Raw genomic sequence first — 25,525 nt, forward strand, 5'->3', positions numbered from 1 at the left:
TGGAAATATAGAAGCAAACAAAACATCCCAGCTCTTGCAGTCTATGTTCTAGTTTGTTAAAAGGTACATTATGGTTGAATACATCTAAACTATAGCCTCCAATCAAGCTTATGGCAGCACTAAAGCTGATATTTTGATTCTCCATCTTTCTTATTTGGTTTTAAACTCATATGGGGAAGAAAAGAGTGTTATTTATTGTCTTTATAATACTCCAATGCTAGTAAGTAGAGGAGGGTGAATAGGGAGGAGGAAGACGTTCACTTCTCATTCCAAAGATAAATATATAGTGAACGCTTTCTATTTGTCAGGCACCATTCTAGGCACTAAAAACATACCTGGGAACTAGACAGTCTGTCCTCAAAGAGCTTATATTTGGGGGATCTTTTCTGAACAGGTGGTTTTCTTTTAAACCTTGTACATATACAATTTTAAAATAATAAATTATTAATTACTTAGGGAAGGAAGGAACTAACTAGATGAATGGTTAGGATTCAGTAAAGAAAGTGGAAAGTCATAAAGGAAAAAATTCAAAGGCAGGAGTACAGATGGTAGAGAAAACTAAACAGGAATGATGACACTAATTAAATCCAAAGAATGGATTTATGAGTGACATAATCAAAGGTCTATTTTAGGAAGATTAATCTAGAGTATGTAGTATAGATTGGAGGGGGAATAGATAAGCAATAGACATGCAATCATATAACAGCTCAGTGTGAAAAGATGAAAAATTAGGCAGAGTAACCACAATGTAAAAAGAAGAATTAAATCCAAGAGATTTATCAAGAGAGCAATATCTGGACCTAAGGAATGACTACAAGAGGTCAAAGGAAAAGTTCCAAGCCTGATTAATAGAAGAATGATATCAAGAACTCAGTAGTAGCTGCGGAGATAATTCATTCAGTTTTGGTAAAAATGAATATACAGAATTCTATGTTGTGTACAAATTCTGTTACAATGATGGGAAGTTGAATAATATGTTTATTTTTTTAAGTAATCTCTACCTGCAGTGTGGGACTTGAACTCATGACCCCAAGATCAAGAGTCTCATATTCTACCAACTGAGCCAGCCAGCCACCTCAAATAATGTAAGTTTACTATCTTAGTTTTAGGCATTATCACCAACAGACTCACTCTCATCATTATGCACAGGAGGCATCAGATTAGATTGACAGTAGAATAGCTAAAATCTTTATATCTGTAAGATTAGACAAGTTCTTTAATTTCTCTGTGCTTCTCTTTATCTACAAAACAGAGGTAATAGTAATAGCTATTTTATAAGCAGTTCTCAGTGGCTCAGAATTAAATGTTACTATATGCAAAATGCTTAGAACAATGTCTGGCACACAGTACATAAATATACTTTAGCTATTAAAAAAATACACTTCAGCTATTAATATTACTACTAATGAAATTTTATTTTACCTGTAGGTTGTATGAAGAAAGTAACCCAACACTGGACAAATGGTCTGTTCTATACAAGACTTAAAAGCAGTAGTGAAATAAGAATATTTAGGAAAGGACTTTATTTCTTCTTTCTGATCTACCAGAGTTTTCTAAGCTGAAGTTTTTCTAAGCTGAAGTCATTAATTTGACAATGATATAGATGTAATACCAAAAGCACAGACAAAAAAAGCAAAAATAGACAAATGAGGCTTCTGTTCAGAAAGTAAACCATCAACAGAGTAAAAAAATGCTACCTACAGAATGGGAGAAAATACTTACAAATCATTTATCTGTTAACATTCAGAGTTAACATTTAGAATCCATAAAGAACTCCTACAACTCAGTGACAAAAAAAACCCAAAAACAACCTGATTAAAAAATGAGCAAAGGACTTGAACAGACATTTCTCCAAAGATGACATACAGATGGCCAACAGATACATGAAAAGATGCTCCACATCACTAATCATTAGGAAAATGCAAATCAAACCACAATGAGATAGATTATCATCTCCCACCCATTGACTGTTATCTAAAAAAATTAAAAAACAGCATGTTAGTGAGGATGTGGAAATATTAGAACCCATGTGCACTGTTGATGGAAATGTAAAATGGTACAGCCACTATGGGAAACAGTAGGGAGGCTCCTTAAAAAATTAAAAATAGAATTACCATAAGATCCAGCAATCCTACTTCTGGGTATATATCCAAAAGAATTGAAAATAGGATCTCAAAGACATATTTGCACACGAATGTTCACTGCAGCATTATTCATAATAGCAAGAGGTGGAAGCAAACTAAATGTCCACAGATAAATTAATGGATAAAGAAAATGTGGACTATTTCTCAGCCTTTTAAAAGTAGGAAATCTTGTCAGACACTGCAACACCTTGAGGACCTTATGCTATGTGAAACAAATCAATCACAAAAAGACAAATATTGCATGATTCCATTTATATGAGGTATTGATAGTTGTCAAACTCAGAGAAAGAGAAAGTAGAATTTGATTACCAGGGGCTAGGGAAGGGGAAAATGAGCAGTTGTTGTTCAATAGTAAAAGAGTTTAAGTTTTACAAGATAAAAAAGTTCTGATGATCTGTTGTACAACAAACGTATTTAGTTAACATACTGTAATTTACACTTAAACATGGTTACGATGGTAAATTTCGTTACATATTTTTACCATAAAAAAAAGAAAAGAAATTGGCAATTAAAAAAAAGTTGGAAGGAATAAAGAGAAGGAAAGAGGACACACAGATACACTTGCCTCCAAATTAAAAAAAAAAAAAAATGAAGAAGAGAAAATTATGAAGGAAGGAGAGAGAGAGAAGGAAGGCAAGTTTAATAAGGGGATGGACATGGGGCGCCTGGGTGGCTCAGTCGGTTAAGCGTCCGACTTCAGCTCAGGTCACGATCTCACGGTCCGTGAGTTCGAGCCCCGCGTCGGGCTCTGGGCTGACGGCCCAGAGCCTGGAGCCTGCTTCCGATTCTGTGTCTCCCTCTCTCTCTGCTCCTCCCCCGTTCATGCTCTGTCTCTCTCTGTCTCAAAAATAAATAAAACCTTAAAAAAATAAAAAATAAAAATAAGGGGATGGACAGTGTGATGGTTGTATTACGATGTAAATGTGCTTAATGCCATTGAACTGTATGTTTCTAAATGGCTAACATGGTAAATTTTATGTTATGTATATTTTACCACAATTTAAAATAAAAAACAAAGTAGGTCCTATTTTTCCTGAGAAACCATTTTGAATAACGAAAAATCTACAGACATATTTCACACTCAATCTTCTTCCATCTGAGTGATCCTATAAGAACCCTTTACTAAAAGAAGTCCTTTGTGCTTATGGACCATAAAAACAAATCCACCTACTGAAAAGGAAGCACCGACAGGCCTTCGGATCCACTTGGGTGGCTTCTTCAGAGGCAACACTATACTATGCTGAGCAGTTTGCTGAGGAATTTGTAATGGTGGAAGGGGCTGTCCTGTGCCAAAGGGATCAAGATTCCCAAAAGATGATGAGAGCTAAAAAAAATAATGCAAGTATAATTTATATGAGATTACATTACATGTTTTCAAGTCATACTCAAGAAACATTTTTATCATAATTATCCAATTAATCCATAGCATTGATAGTAAAGTCATTTTCAAAATAATACCATGATAAGATGATATTTTTCAATTGTTATGATTTAAAATCTTAATGCTTTCTATTACCTTGTCAACTTGTTTCTGCCTTAAGCCATCTGCGCTCCCACCCATGATAGAGTAAACACTGATTCGCCCATCAAAGGAAGCAGCTGATAAGACAGCAGGATTTCTGGGACACCACTGAATATCAAAGCACCACTGTGTGTTGGTGGGAAGTTCATATAACACCTAAGCAACAACAACAAAAAGTCAGAAAACAATATAGCCACTTTACAGCCAAAACACCTGTATTAATATGATTAACAAGTGCAGCTTAATTAAATAATTCCTTTTAGAAAGAGTCTTGAGCCAGGAAAAAAAATTATAAATACTTGTTTAAAATATTAGAAGCCCATTTTGACGATCTATTATGATAAAAAATAATAATGCTTATTCAAAGTTTCAATCAAGTTTAGAAGAAGTGTGTATTAAAAACTAAGGTTTTCCTGTTTTTATTGAAATGGTAGTAGTGGGTGCATCTGAAAGACCAGAAAAATCTATTATAGTAAGCTTGTTAAACTCAAAGATAATGGTCTTCTGCTCTTTTGCTTGCCAAGATCCAAACAACCATATTTAAACTATTTGAAGACCACATTTAAAAAATAACCTCAAGGGGCGCCTGGGTGGCTCAGTCAGTTAAGCGGCCGACTTCAGCTCAGGTCACGATCTCACGGCCCATGAGTTCGAGCCCCGCGTCGGGCTCTGTGCTGACAGCTCAGAGCCTGGAGCCTGTTTCGGATTCTGTGTCTCCCTCTCTCTGACCCTCCCCTGTTCATGCTCTGTCTCTCTCTGTCTCAAAAAAAAAAAAAAAAAAAAATAACCTCAAGAAGGAAGAATTCACTGAGAATTTGGCTTTTACTCAAGCAAAACCATGTATACAGCATTCTTATTACTGCAAAATAGAAACATATTTAGCATAAACAGTTTTCTTTAAAAGGAAACAATATGGAAAAACTATAAAAAATGGTTGATATAAAACATTTACAATGTAATAATTATTGCTAACTCAAAGTTAGTGTGATGCTAATTGATGCTTATAGGAACAAAAGTTTTATGGTTTTAAGAAGTAAGTCAAGGGGCGCCTGGGTGTCTAAGTCTTGGTTAAGCGTCCCACTTCGGCTCAGGTCATGATCTCACAGTTTGTGGGTTCCAGCCCCTCATCGGGCTCTGTGCTATCAGCTCAGAGCCTGGAGCCTGCTTCGGATTGTGTGTCTCCCTCTCTCTCTGCCCCTCCCCTGCTCACGCTCTCTCTCTGTCTCAAAAATAAATAAACATTAAAAAATTAAAAAAAAAAAAAGTAAGTCAAATTATCTTAAATTTGACTCAGACATTTTGAATGTTTTACTTTATAAGAAAACAACTAAGTGAAAAGGCATTTAGCCTGCTCATCTTTTTTTTTTAATTTTTTTTAATGTTTATTTTTTTATTTTTGAGAGAGAGAGAGAGAGAATGAAAGGAGACACAGAATCCAAAGCAGGCTCCAGGCTCTAAGCTGTCAGGACAGAGACTGACATGGGGCTCAAACCCATGAACCATGAGATCATGACCTGAGCTGACGTCGGACAGTTAACCGCCTGAGCCACCCAGGCACCCCTAGCTTGCTTGTCTTTAAGGCTTAAGGTTGATAAGACTCATAGCTTCAAATGTGAATCACTGGTCTGTTCCTAATTTGCATCTGAATAAAAATCTACTAAAGTTTTTAGTTGCAGCATGTACTAAAAGTTTATTCCTTCAAATTCTAAGCACACACAACTAATCATATGCAAAAATTCATTTTATCAAATCATATAATTAAGAATATTAGAGTAATTTCCATGATTCTGAACTCATTTGGGAAAGCACAGTATAAAATGCAAGATTTTATTATTTGGTCTACAAATCACATGAGGCAAAACTTACTATTTTAATTTTTTTCTCCTATGTCCCCTGACTTTTAAAAAAAATTTTGAGAGAGAAAGAGTGCATGCTTGCTAGCAGGAAAGGGCAGAGAGAGAGGGAGAGAGAAAAATCTCAAGCAGGCTCTGTGCTGCCAGTGCAGAGCCTGACGTGGGCTCAAATTCACAAACTGTGAGATCATGAACTGAGCTGAAATCAAGAATCAGATGCTTAACTGACTGAGACACCTGGGTGCCCCTATGTCCCCTAACTTTAATGTTTCTATATTCTTACAGATATCACTGCATCTGAAAATTTTAAACCACAAATCAAATAACAAAAGTGCTTGTTTCTATCTTAATATTATAGATTAAAACCTATTGAAGATATTCTTATATTTGCTAGCATTCCATCAGAGTAACCAGCAAAACACTTACAATAATCTATCATAATTATAGAAGGTAAAAGTTGAAAAGCTGTAAGTAATATCTATGGTCTTGATGGGTTAAATAGGTAATGGGGATTAAGGAGTGCACTTTGTGATGAGCACAGGGTGATGTATGAAAGTGTTGAATTACCATATTGTACATTTGAAACTAATATAACACTGTATGTTAGCTAACTGGAGTGAAAATAAAAACTTAAAAAAAAAAATCTATGATCTCTTCCCCAATACTGAAAAAGACGGAAGCCATTCATTCAACTAAGAAAAATAATTTTTAATAGTTAAGAGATTTTTTAGCCCATTAACTTAACCCAAAGCAATTAAAAGCAATTAAGTTATATTTATATGACATTTATATTTAATAAGGGGTAAAATTTCCTACATCTAAATTTCTATGGGTAGGACATATGACAAATATTATACTGTGATGTATTATATTCCTGCTGTATGTATAGTTCAGAAGAGAGATTGAAAACATACATCTACTTGGGCTCCTGGGTGGCTCCAATTCTTGACATCGGCTCTGGTTGTGATCTCACAGTTGTGAGTTCAAACCCTGTGTCAGGCTCCATGCTGAGGATGGAGTCTGCTTGGGAATCTCTCTCTTTCCCTCCCTCTCTGCCACTCCCTTTTGCACGTTCTCTCTCTCTCAAAATAAATAAACATGAAAAAACAAAAAACAACCAAACCAACAAAAAAACCCATACATTTACTGATTTCCAAAAGTCAGGATCTTCAGAAATGGGAAAGCAGGAAAAAGACCCAAACTTTGAAGACACCGATTTCCAGAGATCACGTTAAATAAATCAAATGAAGTATTTCTGAGTGTAGGTAAACACAGTTTATTGGAAATGGGGAGTGGGAGATGGTTACTAATTTCAAATATACTATTTCAGTGGCTGATTTTCTTAGAAGAAACAGCTGAGCTTAGATAATGTTCCTGATAAAATCTCTGCTAGATTAACATCTCACACATACCTCCATCTCTTGTCTTTAATTATAATAATACACTAAAGAATCCTTATGGAAAATTTCTTATTCATCTAGAGATAAAATTATACTGGCTGGAAGTCTGAGAAACATTTCCTCCCCATACCTCTCCTGTGTTTGGGTTGGAGCAGAGAATCTTAGCATCTTTTCCACAGCTCAGCAACAATTCAGGATCTGCCATGCTCCAAGCAATTGCCAAAATCCCCCTATAAAAAACACGAGATGAAGAAATTTTTAATCTTGAGAAAACCAAGTTTCCAAATGATTCCTGCTTAGGGTTTGGAGAAACATACTACTAATAGAAGTGTAATTTAATATAATCTTTCTGGAAAGCAATTTAGGAATGTGTATGTTCTTTGATCACTGAAAAGATATTCAATATCCTCTCATAATCAGGGAAATACGGTATAGGAAAAGAACTCAAATTGTTTAAGATTGGCTTTTGCTTCCAACATTATATTTTTAAAAAGTTAAAATTGGGGTGCCTGGGTGGCTCAGTCGGTTAAGAGTCCGACTCGGCGCGCCTGGGTGGCTCAGTCGGTTAAGCTTCCGACTTCAGCTCAGGTCATGATCTCACGGTCCGTGAGTTCGAGCCCCGCGTTGGGCTCTGTGCTGACCGCTCAGAGCCTGGAGCCTGTTTCGGATTCTGTGTCTCCCTCTCTCTCTGACCCTCCCCCATTCATGCTCTGTCTCTCTCTGTCTCAAAAATAAATAAACGTTAAAAAAAAATTAAAAAAAAAAAAAAAAAAAAGAGTCCGACTTTGGCTCCAGTCATGATCTCATGGTTCGTGAGTTTGGGCCCCACATTGGGCTCTGTGCTGACAGCTCAGAGCCTGAAGCCTGCTTCAGATTCTGTCTGTCTGTCTGTCTGTCTGTCTCTCTCTCTCTCTCTCTGACCCTCCCATGCTCATGCTCTCTGTCTCTCAAAAATAAATGTTAAAAAAAATTAAAAAGTTAAAATCTTTGTAAAAATTATAAGGACAGTAAGATGTACAGCCTTATATTCCTCACCCTGACTCACTGATTTGGCCACATTTACTTAATGTGTTTCTCTCTCTCTCTTTCTCCATATATACACTGACCACTTGAGAGTTAATTGCAGATACTATGACATGTCACCCCTACACTTATCTCTGAGGATATAAACATTCTTCTGTGTAGCCATAATACAATTACATACTGAAAATATTTATTATTTATATGTAACATTTAAAAATATATACTCTGGGGGCGCCTGGGTGGCTCAGTTGGTTAAGTGTCCGACTTCGGCTCAGGTCATCATCTCGCGGTTCGTGGGTTTGAGCCCCACGTCAGGCTCTGTGCTGACAGTTCAGAGTCTGGAGCTTGCTTCAGATTCTGTGTTTCCCTCTCTCTCTGCCTCTCCCCCACTCATGCTCTGTCTACCCTTTCTCTCAAAAATAAACATCAAAAAAAATTTTTTAAATAAAAATATATAGTCTATATTCAAATTTCCACAATTGTATCAATAATATACTTTATAACAATCCTCCCATTAGAATCTAATCATGCACGTCAAGAATTTCAAGGCATGTCAAGAATGACTTTGAAAGAAATCTGTACATATTTAATATCACATTTTAAAGATCATTTAGGTTCTTACTAAGTATTAAAGACAAAAATATCACAGAATTATAGAGCTGGAAGGGACCTTAAAGATCCTATAATGTAACTCTTGCATATATTAGAAGGAGAAAATTGAGAAACTAGAGAGTTGATTTGCTCCTAGCACTCAGTATGGTTTTCTGTCTTGCTAAATTATGATCACTCCTAAAACTGGCAGTACAATAAAGTGTTAAGAGCATGGATTCTGGGATCAGAAAGTTTGGGTCGGAAGTAAGCACTTGACTAGTTATGTGACATAGGCCAAGTTTACCTTGCTGAGCCTCAATTTCCAATTTGTAAAATGGGTTAATAGGATCTATACCACAGGTTTGTTATGAGAATTAATCAAGCTAACATTCATAGTGTTTGTACATTTTACATGTTATATAAATGTTAGTTGTCCTCCCACCATAATGTAAGTTCCCCGAGGGCAGAGATTTTTGTCTGTTACGTTACTGAATCTCAGTACAGTGCTTGGTACAGAGCACATGTTCAAGAAGTATGTGTTAAATGAATGAATAAAACCTTATCTAACAGAAAAATATTAAGACTTCTCAGAATCATCCTTTCTTTACTAAAAAGCTGATTGAAGCATAACATCTGAATAGGATTACATTTTTACTGCACTCTTCTCCTAAAGCTAAAGTAGAGGTCACAAACTTTAAGACTTCTCCCAGTGGGAGAAAAGGGATTTAAAGCTTTAGTATATATATCCCTAAATAGGAAAGAAAGCCCCAAAGTACTTAGAAAATATTAGAGCTAGCAAGCTAACTAGATTTTTATTTATTTTATTTATTTGTTTGTTTGTTTGTTTGTTTCAGGGCCCCTGGGTGGTTCAGTTGGTTAGGCATCCAACTTCAGCTCAGGTCATGATCTCACAGTCTGTGGGTTCGAGCCCCACATCAGGCTCTGTGCTGACAGCTCAGAGCCTGGACCGTGCTTCGGATTCTGTGTCTCCCTCTCTCTATGCCCCTCCCCCATTCATGCTCTGTCTCTCTCTGTCTCAAAAATAAATAAATGTTAAAAAAAAAATTTTTTTTAAAAAGTTAATATTATAAATCTTCTAGGAGAAGCCACAGGAGAAACGTTTTGTGTCACTGAGTTAGATAAAGTGTTTTTTGATAGGTCACAAAAAACACAAATATTTTTTAAACTTATAAATTGGACATAATCAAATTTAAACTTTTGCTTTTTGAAAGACCATGTTTAAGAAAACAAAAAGACTGGGGCGCCTGGGTGGCTCAGTCGGTTCAGTGTCCGACTTCAGCTCAGGTCATGATCTCAAGGTTAACGAGTTTGAGCGCTGCGTAGGGTTCTGTGCTGACAGCTCAGAGCCTGGAGCCTGCTTCGGATTCTGTGTCTTCTTCTCTTGCTCCTCACCCACTCACACGCTGTCTCTCTCTCTCTCTCTCAAAAATAAACAAACATTAAAAAAAATTATAAAAAAAAAAAAGACTTAATTTTTAAAAAATGTTTATTTACTTTAGAGAGACAGAGAGAGACACAGTGTGAGCTGTCTAGGGGCAGAGAGAGGAAGACACAGAATCCGAAGCAGGCGCCAGGCTCCGAGCTGTCAGCACAGAGCCCAATATGGGGCTTGAACTCAATGAACCATGAGATCATGACCGGAGCCAAAGTCGGACCGACTGAGCCACCCAGGTGCCCTAGAAAATACTACCATTAAAAGAGATTTGTTTCTTGTTTAAAACCATGAAAAAAATATGTATAAACCCCTGGACACCTGAATATCAATGACAGGAAATGTGCCAAATTACCAACTAAATTTAATGCTACCAGAATTCACATAAGTAATTTCTCATATATTTTGATTTTTTAAATTTTTATTAATTTGTAAAGATTTTATTTCTTTAAAGTAATCTCTACACCCAAGGTGGGGCTCAAGCTCCATAACCCCGAGACCAAGGGTTGCACGCTTTACCCCTCACATCTATGTAGAAAATCTGCACATTTATTAAAATTGAAAGCAGAATAACCCAGCTAATTTCTCAATAATGCTTTTAAACTAAAATAAAAACTTAGAAATAAAACAAACTTTTCAATTGTTGCTTGTCACTGAATGTTATGGAAGACTCTTCATAAGCATGATGACCCTAATAAAGATCAAATTGTATAATGTCATGAGTTGTCCCAAAGTGCTATGATATACTGGAAATTTGATCTATTAATTATTACATGAAATAAGCAGTGGAAAATCCTTTTACACATTTTTGTACTGTTATAATATGAATTTTTGGGAACAGAAAATGAGATGACTACTGCTTCAAATAAAAACCATTTAACTTTTACAGGATAGAGACAAAGGAGATTCCTTAATTTCAAAATAATTATCTGATAATTCAAAGAAGTAAATATGTTTTTAAAAATAAATAAATCAAGTTCCTTAGACGAGCAGCAGGATACCTGGCATGATTTTCCAAGACACGGAGTGGAGAGGAAGCAAAGCGAAGATCCCACATCTGGACCACTGGTAATCTATCATCCTCAGAGGCAAGGACCATCTGAGTCGCAACATCAGGATGCCACGCCAACCCAGAGCAATGCATCTGCAGATAGTTAAGGCTCACACTGTATCAATCCTATTACTTTATGAAGAGCCAAAATGAGCTTGAGGAATATGCCTTTGTTGAAACAAACAGTAGAAAACATCAGCTCAGGCTTAGTTTATTTAAAAAAAAAAAAAACCCAAACTTAAAACTATTAAATTTTGAACCCTGACAGCTATCTTCAGAGCCTGCATTTGGAGATGTCAAGCTATGATGCTTCTTGATTAAATGATTAAATAAAACGATTAAATTTTATTAAACAGTCTTAAAACAGTAGTTTTAAAGTAAAAGGTTGAATGTTTTCAATTCATCTCGCTATTCAATACACATCACCATTCTGGATCAGAATAATTCTGTACCAAAAATGAGTTTACCCGTCAAAATTGTAACTAGGAGGAAAGTTTTATATAAATTTAAATTTAATACTTTCAGAAAAATGAAAACAGATAAAAGATTATAATAACAAAAAAATCCACACCTTTCCTCTATTTTGCCAAAAAAATCAAGACAAAATGTCTAAAGCAACAACTACCATTTAAATTTTCACATAGAATAAATTAACATTACTACTGAGAATTACCTGGAAGTTTAGGTCCCACTAAATATTCCAGAAGATGACTGAAATGCTTATTGAAATGCTTTATTCAACTGAAACTTGTTTTAAATTCCTAATTCATTGGAAAACAATACCCTGATGAAATATTCTTCTAAATAGTTTTTTGCTGTTATAGTTAAATTATATATACATTCTCGGATTTAGGCAAACTTATTTCTAAAAATGTCAAACTAAATAATGTAATTAAAAACAAACAAAATAAGGCCCTAAATTATGTCTAAATTATTTTATAGCACACTGTCACACAGTATTAAGGAATCTGTAAGGTCAAAAATTTAATGTGTTATACAGCTACATCTACTGGGCAAGTAGGAGAATATTAGCTCACTTTAGCAGTACTTAATGAGAGGAGATGAAGCCAGGAGTTTGGCAACTACAAGTTCACAGTCACACAATTACTAGCAGGAAAAATTTGTGTGTTCTAGAGAAAGCTAAAGATAAAATATTACTATAATACTTTGAAACAGCTAATAAAATAAAAACAATCAGTATATCAGGGAAGAAGCTATTTAATTAACAATCTCTCCCTTCATTATTAATAATATCCAGCATGGTTTATTGGAAACTTTATTATTTTCCCCAAGGAAAAATCTTCTCATTCCAACATGATTGGTCCATGAAAAGACAGGATTTGCCTTTATAAAAATCTGATTTGCTGTCAACACGGACAAACAATATAGAAATACCTATAGCAGAAACATAACATGTTTGTTATAAATCAATCATATACTTACCCTGTTACTATGGTCACTGACTTTGATGATAGGTTCATTTTTTCTAAGATCCCATACAGTGGCCCGGCCACTGGGACTGGCTGACGCTAAAATATGCTGGACTTGTCTGTTCCATGCAATGCAGCTGATATCTTCTGGAGGCTAAAAGGAATAAACTACTAAAAACCATTTCCCAATTACAGTCAAATTTAACTATAAAATCTGATCCTTCTTTTTAAGAAGGGATTAATTTAAATCTGACCTATTCATTCCACAAATTTTTTATATTCATAAGTTCTCAATATATACAATACATCTTAAAGCTCAGATATATGCCACTTCAAGTATATTACCTTGTTTAATACTGTCTCATTCACCAGGCATTTATTAAGCTCCTGCTATAAATCAAGCACTTTTTCTTTACTTTGCAACTGCCACAAGGTAGATAATGAACTACAAAGTAGACGGTGATCAGTATGACAGACAACTAGGGAGAACAAAAGTTACAGCCTAGACCACTAGAAGAATATCTTTATAAATGGTAGATCTTATGCTACCATTACGCTACCTCTAAGATTGCCAAAATGTTGGGGTCCATTGTAAGATAAACTTCAAGGAGGCAAGTGGAGGATTGTTCTCTCTTATTAGAAATACATAGGAAAGGGATGGAGTTGTTTTTTTAAAGATTTCGTTTCCTTTCTAGTCTATGATTTTTATTCTGTGGTTGGATATTGTCAAAATACTACACAATGCAAAATACTATACTATATATAATATTATATCTGAAAAAACTACCAGAGACTTGTCTATTTTATTCACTACTATATGTCAAGTACATCAAACAATATCTGGTGTTAGGCACTGAATAAATATTTGCTGTTGAGGACTCACTGATACCTTGAAGAAACACATTTACTAATACTGTACTTTACAATACCTAAGGAAAATCAATAACAACACTGATTTTAAACAAATATATTTTGTGTGGAAAAAAATGAAATAAGTGTTGAAGAACTGACTTTGGTTATTTTGATTACATTAAAATCAACACAATACCTGTGTTTTCGCTCCTGGTGTCATTGGAGTTGCAAAATTGTTGAGATCCCAAATGTAGATTTCAGATTCATTAGCACCAGAGGCTACCAGATTAGTCTGCAGTAAGAAATAATTAATAACTAAACAGCATTTAAGAATAATTAAGAGAACTCAGAATTAACTGTTCAGAGATGGAAAGATCTAGGAGTTTTAGGGCACACGACTTTTCTGTTTAATTAAAAAAAGCAGAACTCAAGAATTCCTAAATACTATGCATAATAATCTGAAACTGTGATAGTGTTGTATTTTTGTTTTTAATTAAAAAAAATTTTTTAACGTGTATTTATTTTTGAGAGACAGAGAGATGGAGCACAAGCAGGAAAAGGGTAGAGAGAGAGACACAGAATCTGAAGCAGGCTCTAGGGTATGAGCTATCAGCACAGAGCCTGATGCGGGCTTGAACTCACGAACTGAGAGATCATGAACTAAGCTGAAGTCAGATGCCTATCTGACTAAGCCACCGAGGCACTCCATGAAACTGCAATGATGTTTTAGAGATGTGTATTATAAAATTCTACTTCATTCACAAGATAACATGTCTACTGACATGATAAGACATTAAAAAAATAATTATATGGATAAATTCTTAAACAATCATGCAACCATATGGGGATTATCATTTCTGCATCCCTAGAAGGGGATCTGATTGTAAAAGGCAAAAACAGACAAAACCAATTATTGCTTTCAGACCAATAACTGAATCCTAAAATAACAGCATCTATCTACAGATACCTCAAAGCCAGCTTCTGGAGCCGGACCAATACAGGGCTACAAAAATCTCGTGTCTCTTGTCTTAAATCCTCATGTACTGCTAGTTCATTTACACTCAATCTTGTTCTGGGTGGCAGTATTTCTAGGTTATCTCTGTTGCATACCTTAAGGATCAACAATACCCTAAAACTGTGATAGGAAGTACAGAAAGATAATGAGTTTCATATATTGACTTTCATCCCTTATTATTCATTCTTAGTATAAATTCTTCCCTGATCGACCATCATGTAACTATGGAAATAGAGGAATTCTATGGTTGTAGTCACCTATAATACAACACACTAACCAATAATCAGCAGTTGTTTCATTAGCAAAAGAACTAGCTATCTAACCTAAAGAGTAGGTACCATAAACTATAGAAATGAAGTTTGGATTTCTGTATTTCTGTATCCTAAGTACCTATTTATAATACAAGAAAAATAACTATTTTAAACTTTTTATTTGAGAGCGAGCATGAGCTGAGGAGAGGGGCAGAGAGAGGGGGAGAGAGAGAGAGAAAGAAAGAGATAAAAAGTGAATCTTAAGCAGGCTCCACACGCAGTGTGGAGCCCAACTCGGGCTCAACCCCACAACCCTGGGATCATGACCTGAGCTGAAATCAAGAATCAGAAGCTCATCCCACTGAGCCACCCCAGTGGCCCCATTTTAAACTTTCTTAAGATAACATTTATGTTTTGGTTGTTATGCTCTACTATCCTATTAATTCAAGATCTTTACTAACCAATACATCTATATAGTTAATATTCAGTAATGCTTATGATGGCAACAGTAGACTAACTCTTGTCTACCCATTAGATTTGCACTGTATTTGTGTAATTTTCTAATTATTTGATACAGCAGTAATCGCTGTCATGAATACAAAGTTTTTCAATTAATAAAACAGAGGATTAACCAGACACCACAGCACTAGCCTAATGCTGAACTAGCACAAACTTTTAAAAGTCATTGTTTCCAACCTCTGGAGCTCCTAATGTTTAATAAAAAATATCCTCAGATGGCATTACAGCTCCAGATTTGTAGAATTAAACCCATCAGCCTTATCCCCTCCATAGAATTATTATCATTTACCCTGATCCCAACTCTGAACCCTCCATTCTTCAAAAAAATACACTCACTCATCAACCTGCACAGGCATACATTTTTAGCTTTCAATTCCAAGACTGAGGCATAGTAGATTTATATTCTTTTTTTTTTTTAATGTTTATTTATTTTTGAGAGAGACAGAGAGAGACAGAGTGTGAGCAGGGGAGGGGCAGAGAGAGAGGGAGACACAGAATCTGAAGCAGGCTCCAGGCTCTGAGCTGTCAGCACAGAGCCCAACACAGGGCTCAAACTCACGAACCATGAGATCATGACCTGAGGTGAAGTCGGACGCTTAACCGACTGAGCCACACAGGCACCCCTCATATTCTTATTTCAAATAAGCAGCACATATCTCAAGAATTATGAATAAATGTCAAAAGTCTAACCTGGAAAATATTCACATCCAAGGCTCTTACTGGGCCGGTATGCTTGTCATTTTGGGCAATCACAACTTCCTTGTCTCCAGCTATAATTTTAGAAGGATCATAAAGAATAATATTTCCATTTTCACCACCTGCAATCAGAACTCCAGAGACATTTCCTTTGGAATCCATATTATAAGGCCCCCAAATCAAGTTGTGGTACCTTTAAGAGAAAATGAGTAAATGACTCATTTTTTAAGTCAAATAACTATAGAAAAGAATTTGAAATTACATACTTAATTCCTATGTTTTCATAAATAATCTAAAAACACTGCTTTTCCTCTATTCCTGGTAACTGTGCATGACTTGGTGAAATAGCATTTTAGTTTTTATTTGTATTCATATGTGCATATTTGATTTTATAATCTTAAAGAGTAAAAATTTTTTGGTAGAGGTTAATATAGTTATCACAAAGTATACCTGATTTGTGTGTCAAAATATATGGGCTTAAGAATGGTTTTACCATTTAGAAACTGTGAGACCCTGGGTGAGTTACTTAATCCTCCTAAGCTGCTTTTAGTTCACCTGTAAAATAGAGCTAATAACCATTTCCCTTGATATTGTTTGATTACAGAAGTATTCACTGACAAGTGGTCTGTTAAATAGTAAAGGTGTTAAAGGAGTTATATGGAATTTTCTTTACGTATGTGTGTGTGTGTGTGTGTGTGTGTGAATTTTTAAGTTTACTTATTTATTTAGAGAGAGAGATAGAGAGAGTACAAGCAGGGAAGGGGCAGAGAGAGAGGAGAGAGAGAATTCCAAGCAGGCTCTATGCTGTCAGTGCAGAGCCTGACACAGGGCTCAATCTCACGACCTGTTAGGTCTGACCTGAGTCGAAATCAAGAGTCAGACACTTAACCAACTGAGTTACCCAGGCGCCCCTGAAATTTTCTAAGAAAAGTCATGTATTATGACAGTGGAAAAATGACATCAAAATTATGTCTATTATGACAAGTGCCCCCACTGGTGGACAATAAAAGATTATAGTTTGAAAGGAGATGAAATATGAAGGTGGCATGAGGTATATAATGAAACAAATGGTGGTGAGTAGAAAACCTGATAGACAAAATGCATCTAAAGCTCCCATCACAGAGGAAGGCTCTGAAGATGAGAGGTCCATTGAGACTTCATGATTTGAGCTATGTGAAGTTATGTTAGCTAAGGTACAATCTCTTCACCAAAATCTGCCAAACTACTGAGACAATAAAGCATATTTTACTACTCAGATGAAAGGGTTCTTTTTCTGCATTACAATGGGGTGTTAAGTACTTGGAAAGGCGATCCAAATAACACTGTATCAAAAATCATGTCAATAAAAATCTCTGCGAAATGTTTTTAAATATAGATAAGTACAAGGAAAAAATAAAAATAACCTACCATTCAGAGATAATCCTATTAACATCTTAATATTATCTTAACAACATCTTAATATTATCCAACCACTCCTTTTTTTGACCATACTTACCCTTTTTTTGTAAACAGGTGAGATAAAGAAGGTAAAAGAAAGTATGTCTACTGTATCATGAGGAAAAAAACTACTGGAAAAGAGCCTTTCCCTCCTATCCCGCACATCAGTCAGCAATAAAAAAGTCTTTTACTTCCACAGAAATTCACTCATATAGGGAGGGAGGCAGGCAAACCATAAAAGACTCATAAATACAGAGAACAAACTGAGGGTGGATATGGGGGTGGGGGAGAGGGGAAAATGGGTGATGCACATTGAGGGCACTTGTTGAGATGAGCACTGGGTGTTGTGTGTAAGAAATGAACCACGGGAATCTACCCCAAAAACCAAGAGCACACTTTATACACTCTATGTTAGCCCATTTTAGAATAAATTATATTAAAAAAAAAAAATAGAAATCCACTCATATACTTTTTCTCAAAATATTTCATGTAATTGATGGTATTCCTTGCAGTTTCTAATAATACCCTATTTATAGATAAATTAGGCATCAACCACAACATAATAATCACAACCATAAATAATGTGAATTTAAGATTAATCAACCTCATACCTGTGAGAAGAAGAGAAAGTGGCACAAGATTTCATATCCAAGGATGGATCAGAAAGGTCTAATTCAAATATCTCAAGGGAAGCATTGGTACTAAATGTGGCATCCAACTGCTGAGCAGATGTTCCTATAGAAAATACATTTATGGTGAGTACACATGCAAAAATAAAAGACTTGGAGAAAACCATACAAAACAGAAATTAAATGCATGTTTTTCAATTATCTCATTCATGAATGCTGCATTAGTGACTAAAATCTCAGGATATGTGCCATTGAACAGATGCTTAAATTACTACAGCAATGAGATTCTGACACAAGGCTTAGAGATAATGCTTCTAAGAGTGGGTAGCGAAGGTAATTTTTTAAACATGTAGATGTTTATTATTTACAATGTCCGCTTATAGCTACAAATGATGTAACTCTTCATATAAAAATGCTAGCATCAAAATTGTTCTTCATTCATTCAAATCAATACTTAGCTTTTTTTTTTTAATATGTTATCTATCATGCTTAACACTGGAGGAATAATGATGAAAGAACTCTTATGAAGTGGGGAACACACTATAAATGTAACATATCATGATTAATGCTATAATGAACAAGGTGCTAAGGAAACAGAGGAAGGTCACTGAACGCAGTTCACGAGGAGGATGGAGGTATCCTGCTAGGGAAGGAGAGGCTTTCTAGAGGAGATAAAGCTTAATATGAATTTCAAAAGGACAGGCGCGGATAGGCCAAATGTGGAAAAGAAGAAATAAGTGACTCCTACTATGTTCTCTCTGTTGAACTTACCTGTAGCTAGGTAAATGGGATGATTCTGGGCAGGGCTCCAGGCCTGCATGGCTGTACGGTCTACTTCCTTTAACTTCATCCTGCTAAAGAGAATATTTTATACAGAAATAAACTGAACATGTCAAAACACAGAAGGGCGCCTGGGTGGCTCAGTCGGTTAAGTGTCCGACTTCGGCACAGGTCATGATCTCACGGCTCGTGAGTTCGAGCCCCGCGTTGGGCTCTGTGCTGACAGCTCAGAGCCTGGAGCCTGTTTCAGATTCTGTGTCTCCCTCTCTCTCTCTCTGACCCTCCCCCGTTCATGCTCTGTCTCTCTCTGTCTCAAAAATAAATAAACATTAAAAAAAAAATTAAAAAAAAAAACATAGACTTTTTTTACATAGAAATACACTTAACTAATGACTACATCATTAGAATGTTCAAATGCCAATAAATCAAACTGGTTTCGTTATCATTTGTCAGGAATGTTCAATAGTAGAAAGAAGAAAAACTTGTTAAATTATATTGAGACAAATACAGGGCTTTTCGAATTGTTTACAAATTACAGTCCTTCAACTAAAAAATCAGTCTGAAAAAAAAAAAAGAAAACAATAGAGTGAGGGACTAACTTTGCTACACAATATACTTCTCAGGTAAGGACGGGTGGCGGTACATCAGGGGCCAGAGAAGGCACGCAATAAACAAGGTACATCTTCTGAAAGCAGGATTACTAAATTGCAAGAGCAGTTTTAGAAATTAATTTTAAATTAAAACAGGCTAATTTCAGAGAAGAATGTAGTAACATCACAGATTTTAAAGATAAATTTAGCAGAAATTTTAAATAGCCGGTCACTCCAAGCTACGGTTCCATATACCACTAGTTTATTTATTTTCTGTTAAAGTCACTTTGGTAGAAAAATACTGTGCTGTAGTTTTAAAAAATTTTTTTGTTATTGTACATAAATATATTACATGGCACAGTATTCCACTGTAAGATGTACCATAATTTACTTACTTCGTCCACTACTGGTGAACACTGGAGTTGTTTTTAATCTTTTGCTATTTTTACAAACAATGCTGAAATAAATAGCCATATGGACATGTTATTCCATTCATGGGCCAGGATAGCTATAAATTTCCAGAAGCAAAACTGCTGGGTTAAAGATAACGCAATTCTGGGGCACCTGGATGGTTCAGCCAGTTAACCGGCAGACTCTGGATTGTGGCTCAGGTAATGATCTCGCAGTTCATGGGTTTGTGAGTTCGAGCCCCACAGTGGGCTCTGCACCTGCTTGGGATTCCCTCCTTCTCTCTCTGCCCCTTCCCCACTCATGCTCACTTTCTCTCCCTCTCAAAAATAAGATTTAAAACCTTAAAAAGAAAGATAAATGCAATTTAATGTTGATGATTATTGTCAAGTTGCTCTCCATAATCACTATACTGTTTCACACCCTCTACCACCTTACAAGAGGAACACTTTTAGATTTTTACTAATGATAGATGAACAATGTTTACTCTTAAGTAGTTACAATTTGCATTTCTGATACCATAATGTTGAGCATCTTTTTATAAGGTTATGGGCCATCCATAATACACCTTTTCTGTCTATCCTTGTCTATACTTCTTGCCTATTTTTCTACTGAGTTGTCTGTCAGACTTTATTTTTTTACTTTGGTTACGATTTTTTTTCTTACCTTTCACAAGATTTTGATTCTTTTTCTTAATGTTTATTTTGAGAGGGAGAGAGAGAGAGAGCGCGCGCATGAGCAGGGGAAGGGCAGGGCAGAGAGAGAGGGAGATAGAGAGAATCCCTCGGACCTTGATCCCATGAACTGTGAGATCATGATCCGAGCCGAAATCGAGTTGTACACTTAACCAACTGAGCCACCCAGGCGCCCCAAGATTTTGACTTTTAAAAAAATAGATTTATCAGAGCTGTTTCAGGTTCACAGAAAAACTGAGTGAAAAGTATAGAGTTCTCACATACCTCTCTACCTTCTCCCCCATCCCCCTCCCCTCACCCCCACCCCAGCCTTTTCCACCATAAAACTGTCCTGTACCACAGTAGTGTATTTGTTACAACCAACCTATGTTGGTGTATTACTATCAAGCAAAGTCCACGGTTTACTTTAGGGTATACTCTTTGGGTTTTGACAAATGAATAATGACACATATCCACCTACCCACAGTTATAGTATCATTCAGAAGTTTTCCTGCCCTAAAAATTCTGTGTTCCACCTCTTTATCCCCCTCCTCTCCCCATCCCTCCTCCTCCTTCCTGCCAACCACTGATCTCTTTCCTTCTCCTCATACTTTTGCCTTTTCTAGAATGTCATTTAGTTATAATTACATAGTATGTAGCCTTTTGAGATTGGCTTCTTTCACTTAGCAACAGGCATTTAAAATTCTTCCCTGTCTTTTTGTGACTTGATAATTCATTTCTTTTTATCATGGAAAAATATTCCATTGTATGGAGGTACCATGAATTAGGAGTCACATTTATCATTTTTTTAAAAATGGTTTCTGAATTTTGATTAACTACAAAGGCCTTTTGCATGCCAAGGTTATAAAGAAATTCACCCATATTTTTCTTCTAGGCAAATTCATTTGTGGCTTTTCTTTTAAATTTTGACTCAGGTCCTGGTATACGATGTATGTTCATAGTTTATTTTTTTATTACAACAAAACTATTGAAAAGTCTATCTTTTTCCTACTAATTTTAAGATAATCACTTTTATCATGTACTAAGTTCCTATATTTAGGCTTATATTCCTATAGGTATTATGATGTAGATTAGGATTTATATTCCTGTATATATTTAGGTTTATTTCTGGATTTCCATTCCTTATGTCCATCTGCTGTTTATTTACATGCTAGCACTCCACTGTTTTAAATACTAAGGCTTTATAGAAGTATGATTCCAATAACCTCTATCCATTGCTTTTCTCCCACCCTATTTTTTTTTTTTTTTTGCTATTATTACTGTTTATTTTACTACATAAACTTCAGAATAGTTCTTGTCTAATTCCAGAAAAAAAGAGAATGTTAATATGTTTCCTGAATCTGCATCAAATTAATAAACTTATGGTCAGGGGCGCCTGGGTAGCTCAGTCCGTTAAGCATCTGACTTCAATTCAGGTCCTGCCCTTGTGGTTCGTGAGTTCAAGGCCCACATTGGGCTCTGTGCTGACAGCTCAAAGCCTGGAGCCTACTTTGGATTCTGTGTCTCCTTTTCTCTGTGCCCCTTCCCCACTCATGATCTCTCTCTCTCTCTCTCAAATATAAACATTTAAAAAAATTAAAAATAATAATAAATTTATGGAGAAACTGACATAATGCAGAATCTTCCCAATAAGAACATGTTGCCTTTTAAGTCTTCTTTTTTTATCTTTCAGTATTATTTTAAGCTTTTTGACATATTGGGTTTGTTTATTCCCAAGTATTTTATGTTTTGGTTTGTTTGTAAATGTGGCTCACCCCTAATCCACCCCTATTATATAGACTGTCTTGTTATTGTTATACAAAGGCTAATAGTATTTGTACTACCATATTAAACAGTAGCAATAACAGTGGGATTTCTTGTTCCTTTCTTTAGTGGAAAAGCCTACTATATCACCATGGAGCATGACTTTAGGATTTGAAATACACATACATATGCACATATAGATATAAATATATATAATGTAAGGAAATTAGCCATCGATTACTGTTTTATTCAATGCTGTTTATAAAGACCAGGTATTAAATTCTGTCAAACGTTTTTATTAGGTAATCAGAATGAACAGATTCTTCTTCTTAGGTCTATCACTGAAACAAATTATACTAACAGATTTCTTAATATGGACCATCTTTTTGTACCTTGAATAAACTTCTCATGATGTATTTCTACTAACGTGTTGCTAGATTCCATTTGTTTAACAGAATTTTGCTTCTAGAGCTGTGAGACTGAGTCTATTCTTCTTTTGTGCAATCTTGTCACGTTTTGATACCAATGTCATAACACTTGAGTCATAAAAAAAAGTTTTCCTTCTTTTTCTATGCTCTAAAACAACTTCAATAACAGCATTGGAATTATTGGTTCTTCAAAGATTTAGCAGAATTCTCTCATGAAACATGTGGGCTGGGTACTTTTGAAGGTCTTTTATGGAAATTGATCTATTTGAATTTCCTTTATACAAAGTCATTTTTTTAAATTATATTTTCCTATGATAATCCTTTAATTTTTTTTCTTTACGGATTTTCTCATTATTTCAGACTTGAACAACACAGACTCACGATTCTTTTAATTTATGCTATTTATGTTTACTAGTCTTTATTACATATATTTGTGTTTTGCTTCCCCCTACCCTCCTCTTAGTAATTGATCAGCTTAGCTAGTGACTTATTTTCAAACAGCCAATTTAGTAGTTTAGTAGTCCTTTTTGTTTTCTAATTCATCAATTTCTTTTATTTGTATTAATTCCTTCCTTCCACTCTCTTTTCATTTACTTAGATCTTTTCCTAACTTTCTAAGTTAAATGCTTAACCCACTCATTTTTGTTACTTATTTTTTGTAAGTATTTAAGGCTTTGAATTTTCTCTGAGTAATGCTTTAGCTAGATTACATGTATTTCTTGTATTTTCATCACTATGGTCATCTACATATTTTGCGATTTCCATTTGTAGTCTCCATTGATCCAAGAGTTGACTGAATTTAATATGCAAGTGGAAGGGTCTTTTACTGTATTGTGATTGTTTTTTATAGTATCTCTCCTTTCTAAAATTTATTGAAGTTTTCTTTGGGGCCTATATAGAAGGTTTTGTAAATGTTTCATGAGATCTAAAAAGAACAGGTACTCTGTTTTCAGGATCAAGATCAATATATATTAATCGAATCTACTCTATTGACTTAATTGTTTAGGTTGTCTACAGCCTTACTGTTTTTCCATTTGATCTGTCCCGGACCAAGAACAGTGAATTAAAGGTCACTACTACTAATGTATTTGTGCTTATTTTTCCTGTTATCTCCCGAAAGTTGCTTTGTTACTTAACACATAGTTATTTGGTTGACCGGTATTCATAATATTAAATGTTCATTGTCAAATACACATTTATAGCTTTGTATAGTATTGCTCTTCATTTTAAATAAGGCTTTGGGTCTGAATTCCACTTTATCTCATATTAAGACCCATATCAGGGGTACCTGGGTGGCTCAGTCAGTCAAGCATTCGGCTCTTGATTTCAACTCAGATCATGATCTCGCACTTTGTGGGACTGAGCCCAGCAATGGGCTCTGTGCTGACAGTGCGGAACCTCCTCGGGATTCTCTCTCTCCCTCTCTCTCTCTGCCCCTCTCCTGCTCACGTTTCACACTGTTTCTCAAAACTAAATAAATAAAGAGGGGCGCCTGGGTGGCTCAATCGGTTAAGCACCCGACTTCGGCTCAGGTCATGATCTCGCTGTCTGTGAGTTTGAGCCCTGTGTCGGGCTCTGTGCTGACAGCTCAGGGCCTGGAGCCTTCTTCAGATTCTGTGTCCCCCTCTCTCTCTGCCCTTCCCTGCTCACACTCTGTCTCTCTCTCTCTCTCAAAAATGAATAAACATTAAAAAAATTTTTTTAAATAAATAAATAAAGAGAGCTTGTGTGGGAGTGAGGAGAGGGGCGGGGGGTGGAGTGGAGAAGAGGGAGAGGAGGAGGAGAGAGGGAGGGAGGGGGAGAGAGAGAGAGAGAGAGAGAGAGAGAGCGCATGCGGGAATATCCCAAGATAAGCATGGAGCCCCACACAGGGCTTGATCCCCCATGACCCTAGAATCATGACCTGAGCCCAAATCAAGAGTCAGATGCTCAACCGAGTCTTCTAGGTGCCTCTGCCCTTTTCAATTTTGAGCCCCTTTGTTTTCACTGGCTGTCTTCAATACAGAAAAAAAAAAAATTTCAGATTTTGCTTAGTGATCCAATTTGAACATTTTTCAATAGATTAGCTAATAAGGCCATATAAAATTTACTGATATAAGTTTTTTCTTCCTGATTTGACAGGTATGATTGCTTAGTTCTATATTATTTTGCTATGTTTGGTTTTATAATTTAGAAATGTACTTTCCCTGTTGTCCATATTTGTGTATTTATAAATTTTCTGATAATTAGGATGACTTGTATTTTTGTTCTCATAAGTACTTCTGGTTCTATCTTAATAATTTAAAACAATATTATTTAGTGGCATCTGGGTTGCTCAGTCAGGTAAGTGTCGACTTCAGCTCAGGTCATGATCTCGTGGTTTGTGAGTTAGAGCCCTGCATTGGGCCCTGTGTTGACAGCTCAGAGCCTGGAGCCTGCTTCAGATTCTGTGACTCCCTCTCTCTCTGCCCGTCCCCATTTGCTCTCTGTCCTGTCTCTCTCAGAAATATATAAGCATAAAAAAAAAAACCAGTATTATTTAGTACCATTAATCCTCTATTTCTTTACACCGTAATTACTGTGAGCACTAATGAAATCAGTTTTCATAATCTTACTGCCCCTCTTGTACTCCACAGTTATTACAGTCAATAGTATTATCTTTCTCGGTGTTTACCTTTGTACTGTTAAATATGCTTATACCTCCACTAACTGACTTGTCAGCTTTAAATAACGTCCTTTGACTCCCAGCTATTACAGATGAGGCAACCCATTAACTTATTCTATCTCCAATTTTTTTCTTACTTCCCACTTCTCTTAATTTTTTAGTTTTATAATGAATTCCTACATTATCAGATATTGAACATATACACTTTATTCTTTCTTCCTTATTCCCACCTTTGTTTTAGTCTCGGGTTTACAGTTAAATATATTCATTGCTCTCCAAGAGTACTTTTGCCAGCTTTCGCATTCATTTCTAAAGTTCATCCTCCGGTAGTTTCCTTACGAGGGCCTAAGACTAACGATATGCCCTGGGTC

At 35.7% G+C, this 25,525-nt stretch overlaps 1 protein-coding gene across 33 annotated transcripts in view; it reads right to left on the reverse strand.

Moving 5' to 3' along the window:
* SEC31A (SEC31 homolog A, COPII component) overlaps nt 1-25,525 on the reverse strand; it is a 71,371-nt gene that overhangs the window by 41,073 nt on the left and 4,773 nt on the right. For 29 of the 33 annotated variants that reach the window (XM_060654739.3, XM_060654716.3, XM_060654736.3 and 26 more), the window contains exons 2-10: nt 18,638-18,720; nt 17,849-17,972; nt 15,795-15,993; nt 13,516-13,611; nt 12,481-12,621; nt 10,988-11,130; nt 7,050-7,149; nt 3,661-3,822; nt 3,316-3,468 (exon numbers count right to left, since the gene is read on the reverse strand). In XM_060654739.3, coding sequence (XP_060510722.1) covers nt 3,316-3,468; nt 3,661-3,822; nt 7,050-7,149; nt 10,988-11,130; nt 12,481-12,621; nt 13,516-13,611; nt 15,795-15,993; nt 17,849-17,972; nt 18,638-18,716 — 1,197 coding nt within the window. In that variant the 5' untranslated portion in view covers nt 18,717-18,720. Of the gene's footprint in view, nt 1-3,315; nt 3,469-3,660; nt 3,823-7,049; nt 7,150-10,987; nt 11,131-12,480; nt 12,622-13,515; nt 13,612-15,794; nt 15,994-17,848; nt 17,973-18,637; nt 18,721-25,525 lie in introns of those variants that run through there. The other 4 variants (XM_060654710.3, XM_060654713.3, XM_060654714.3 and 1 more) reach the window with 2 other exon arrangements.

Source organism: Panthera onca, chromosome B1 (assembly GCF_046562875.1).
Source record: "Panthera onca isolate mPanOnc1 chromosome B1, mPanOnc1 haplotype 2, whole genome shotgun sequence".
Lineage (NCBI taxonomy): Eukaryota > Metazoa > Chordata > Mammalia > Carnivora > Felidae > Panthera > Panthera onca.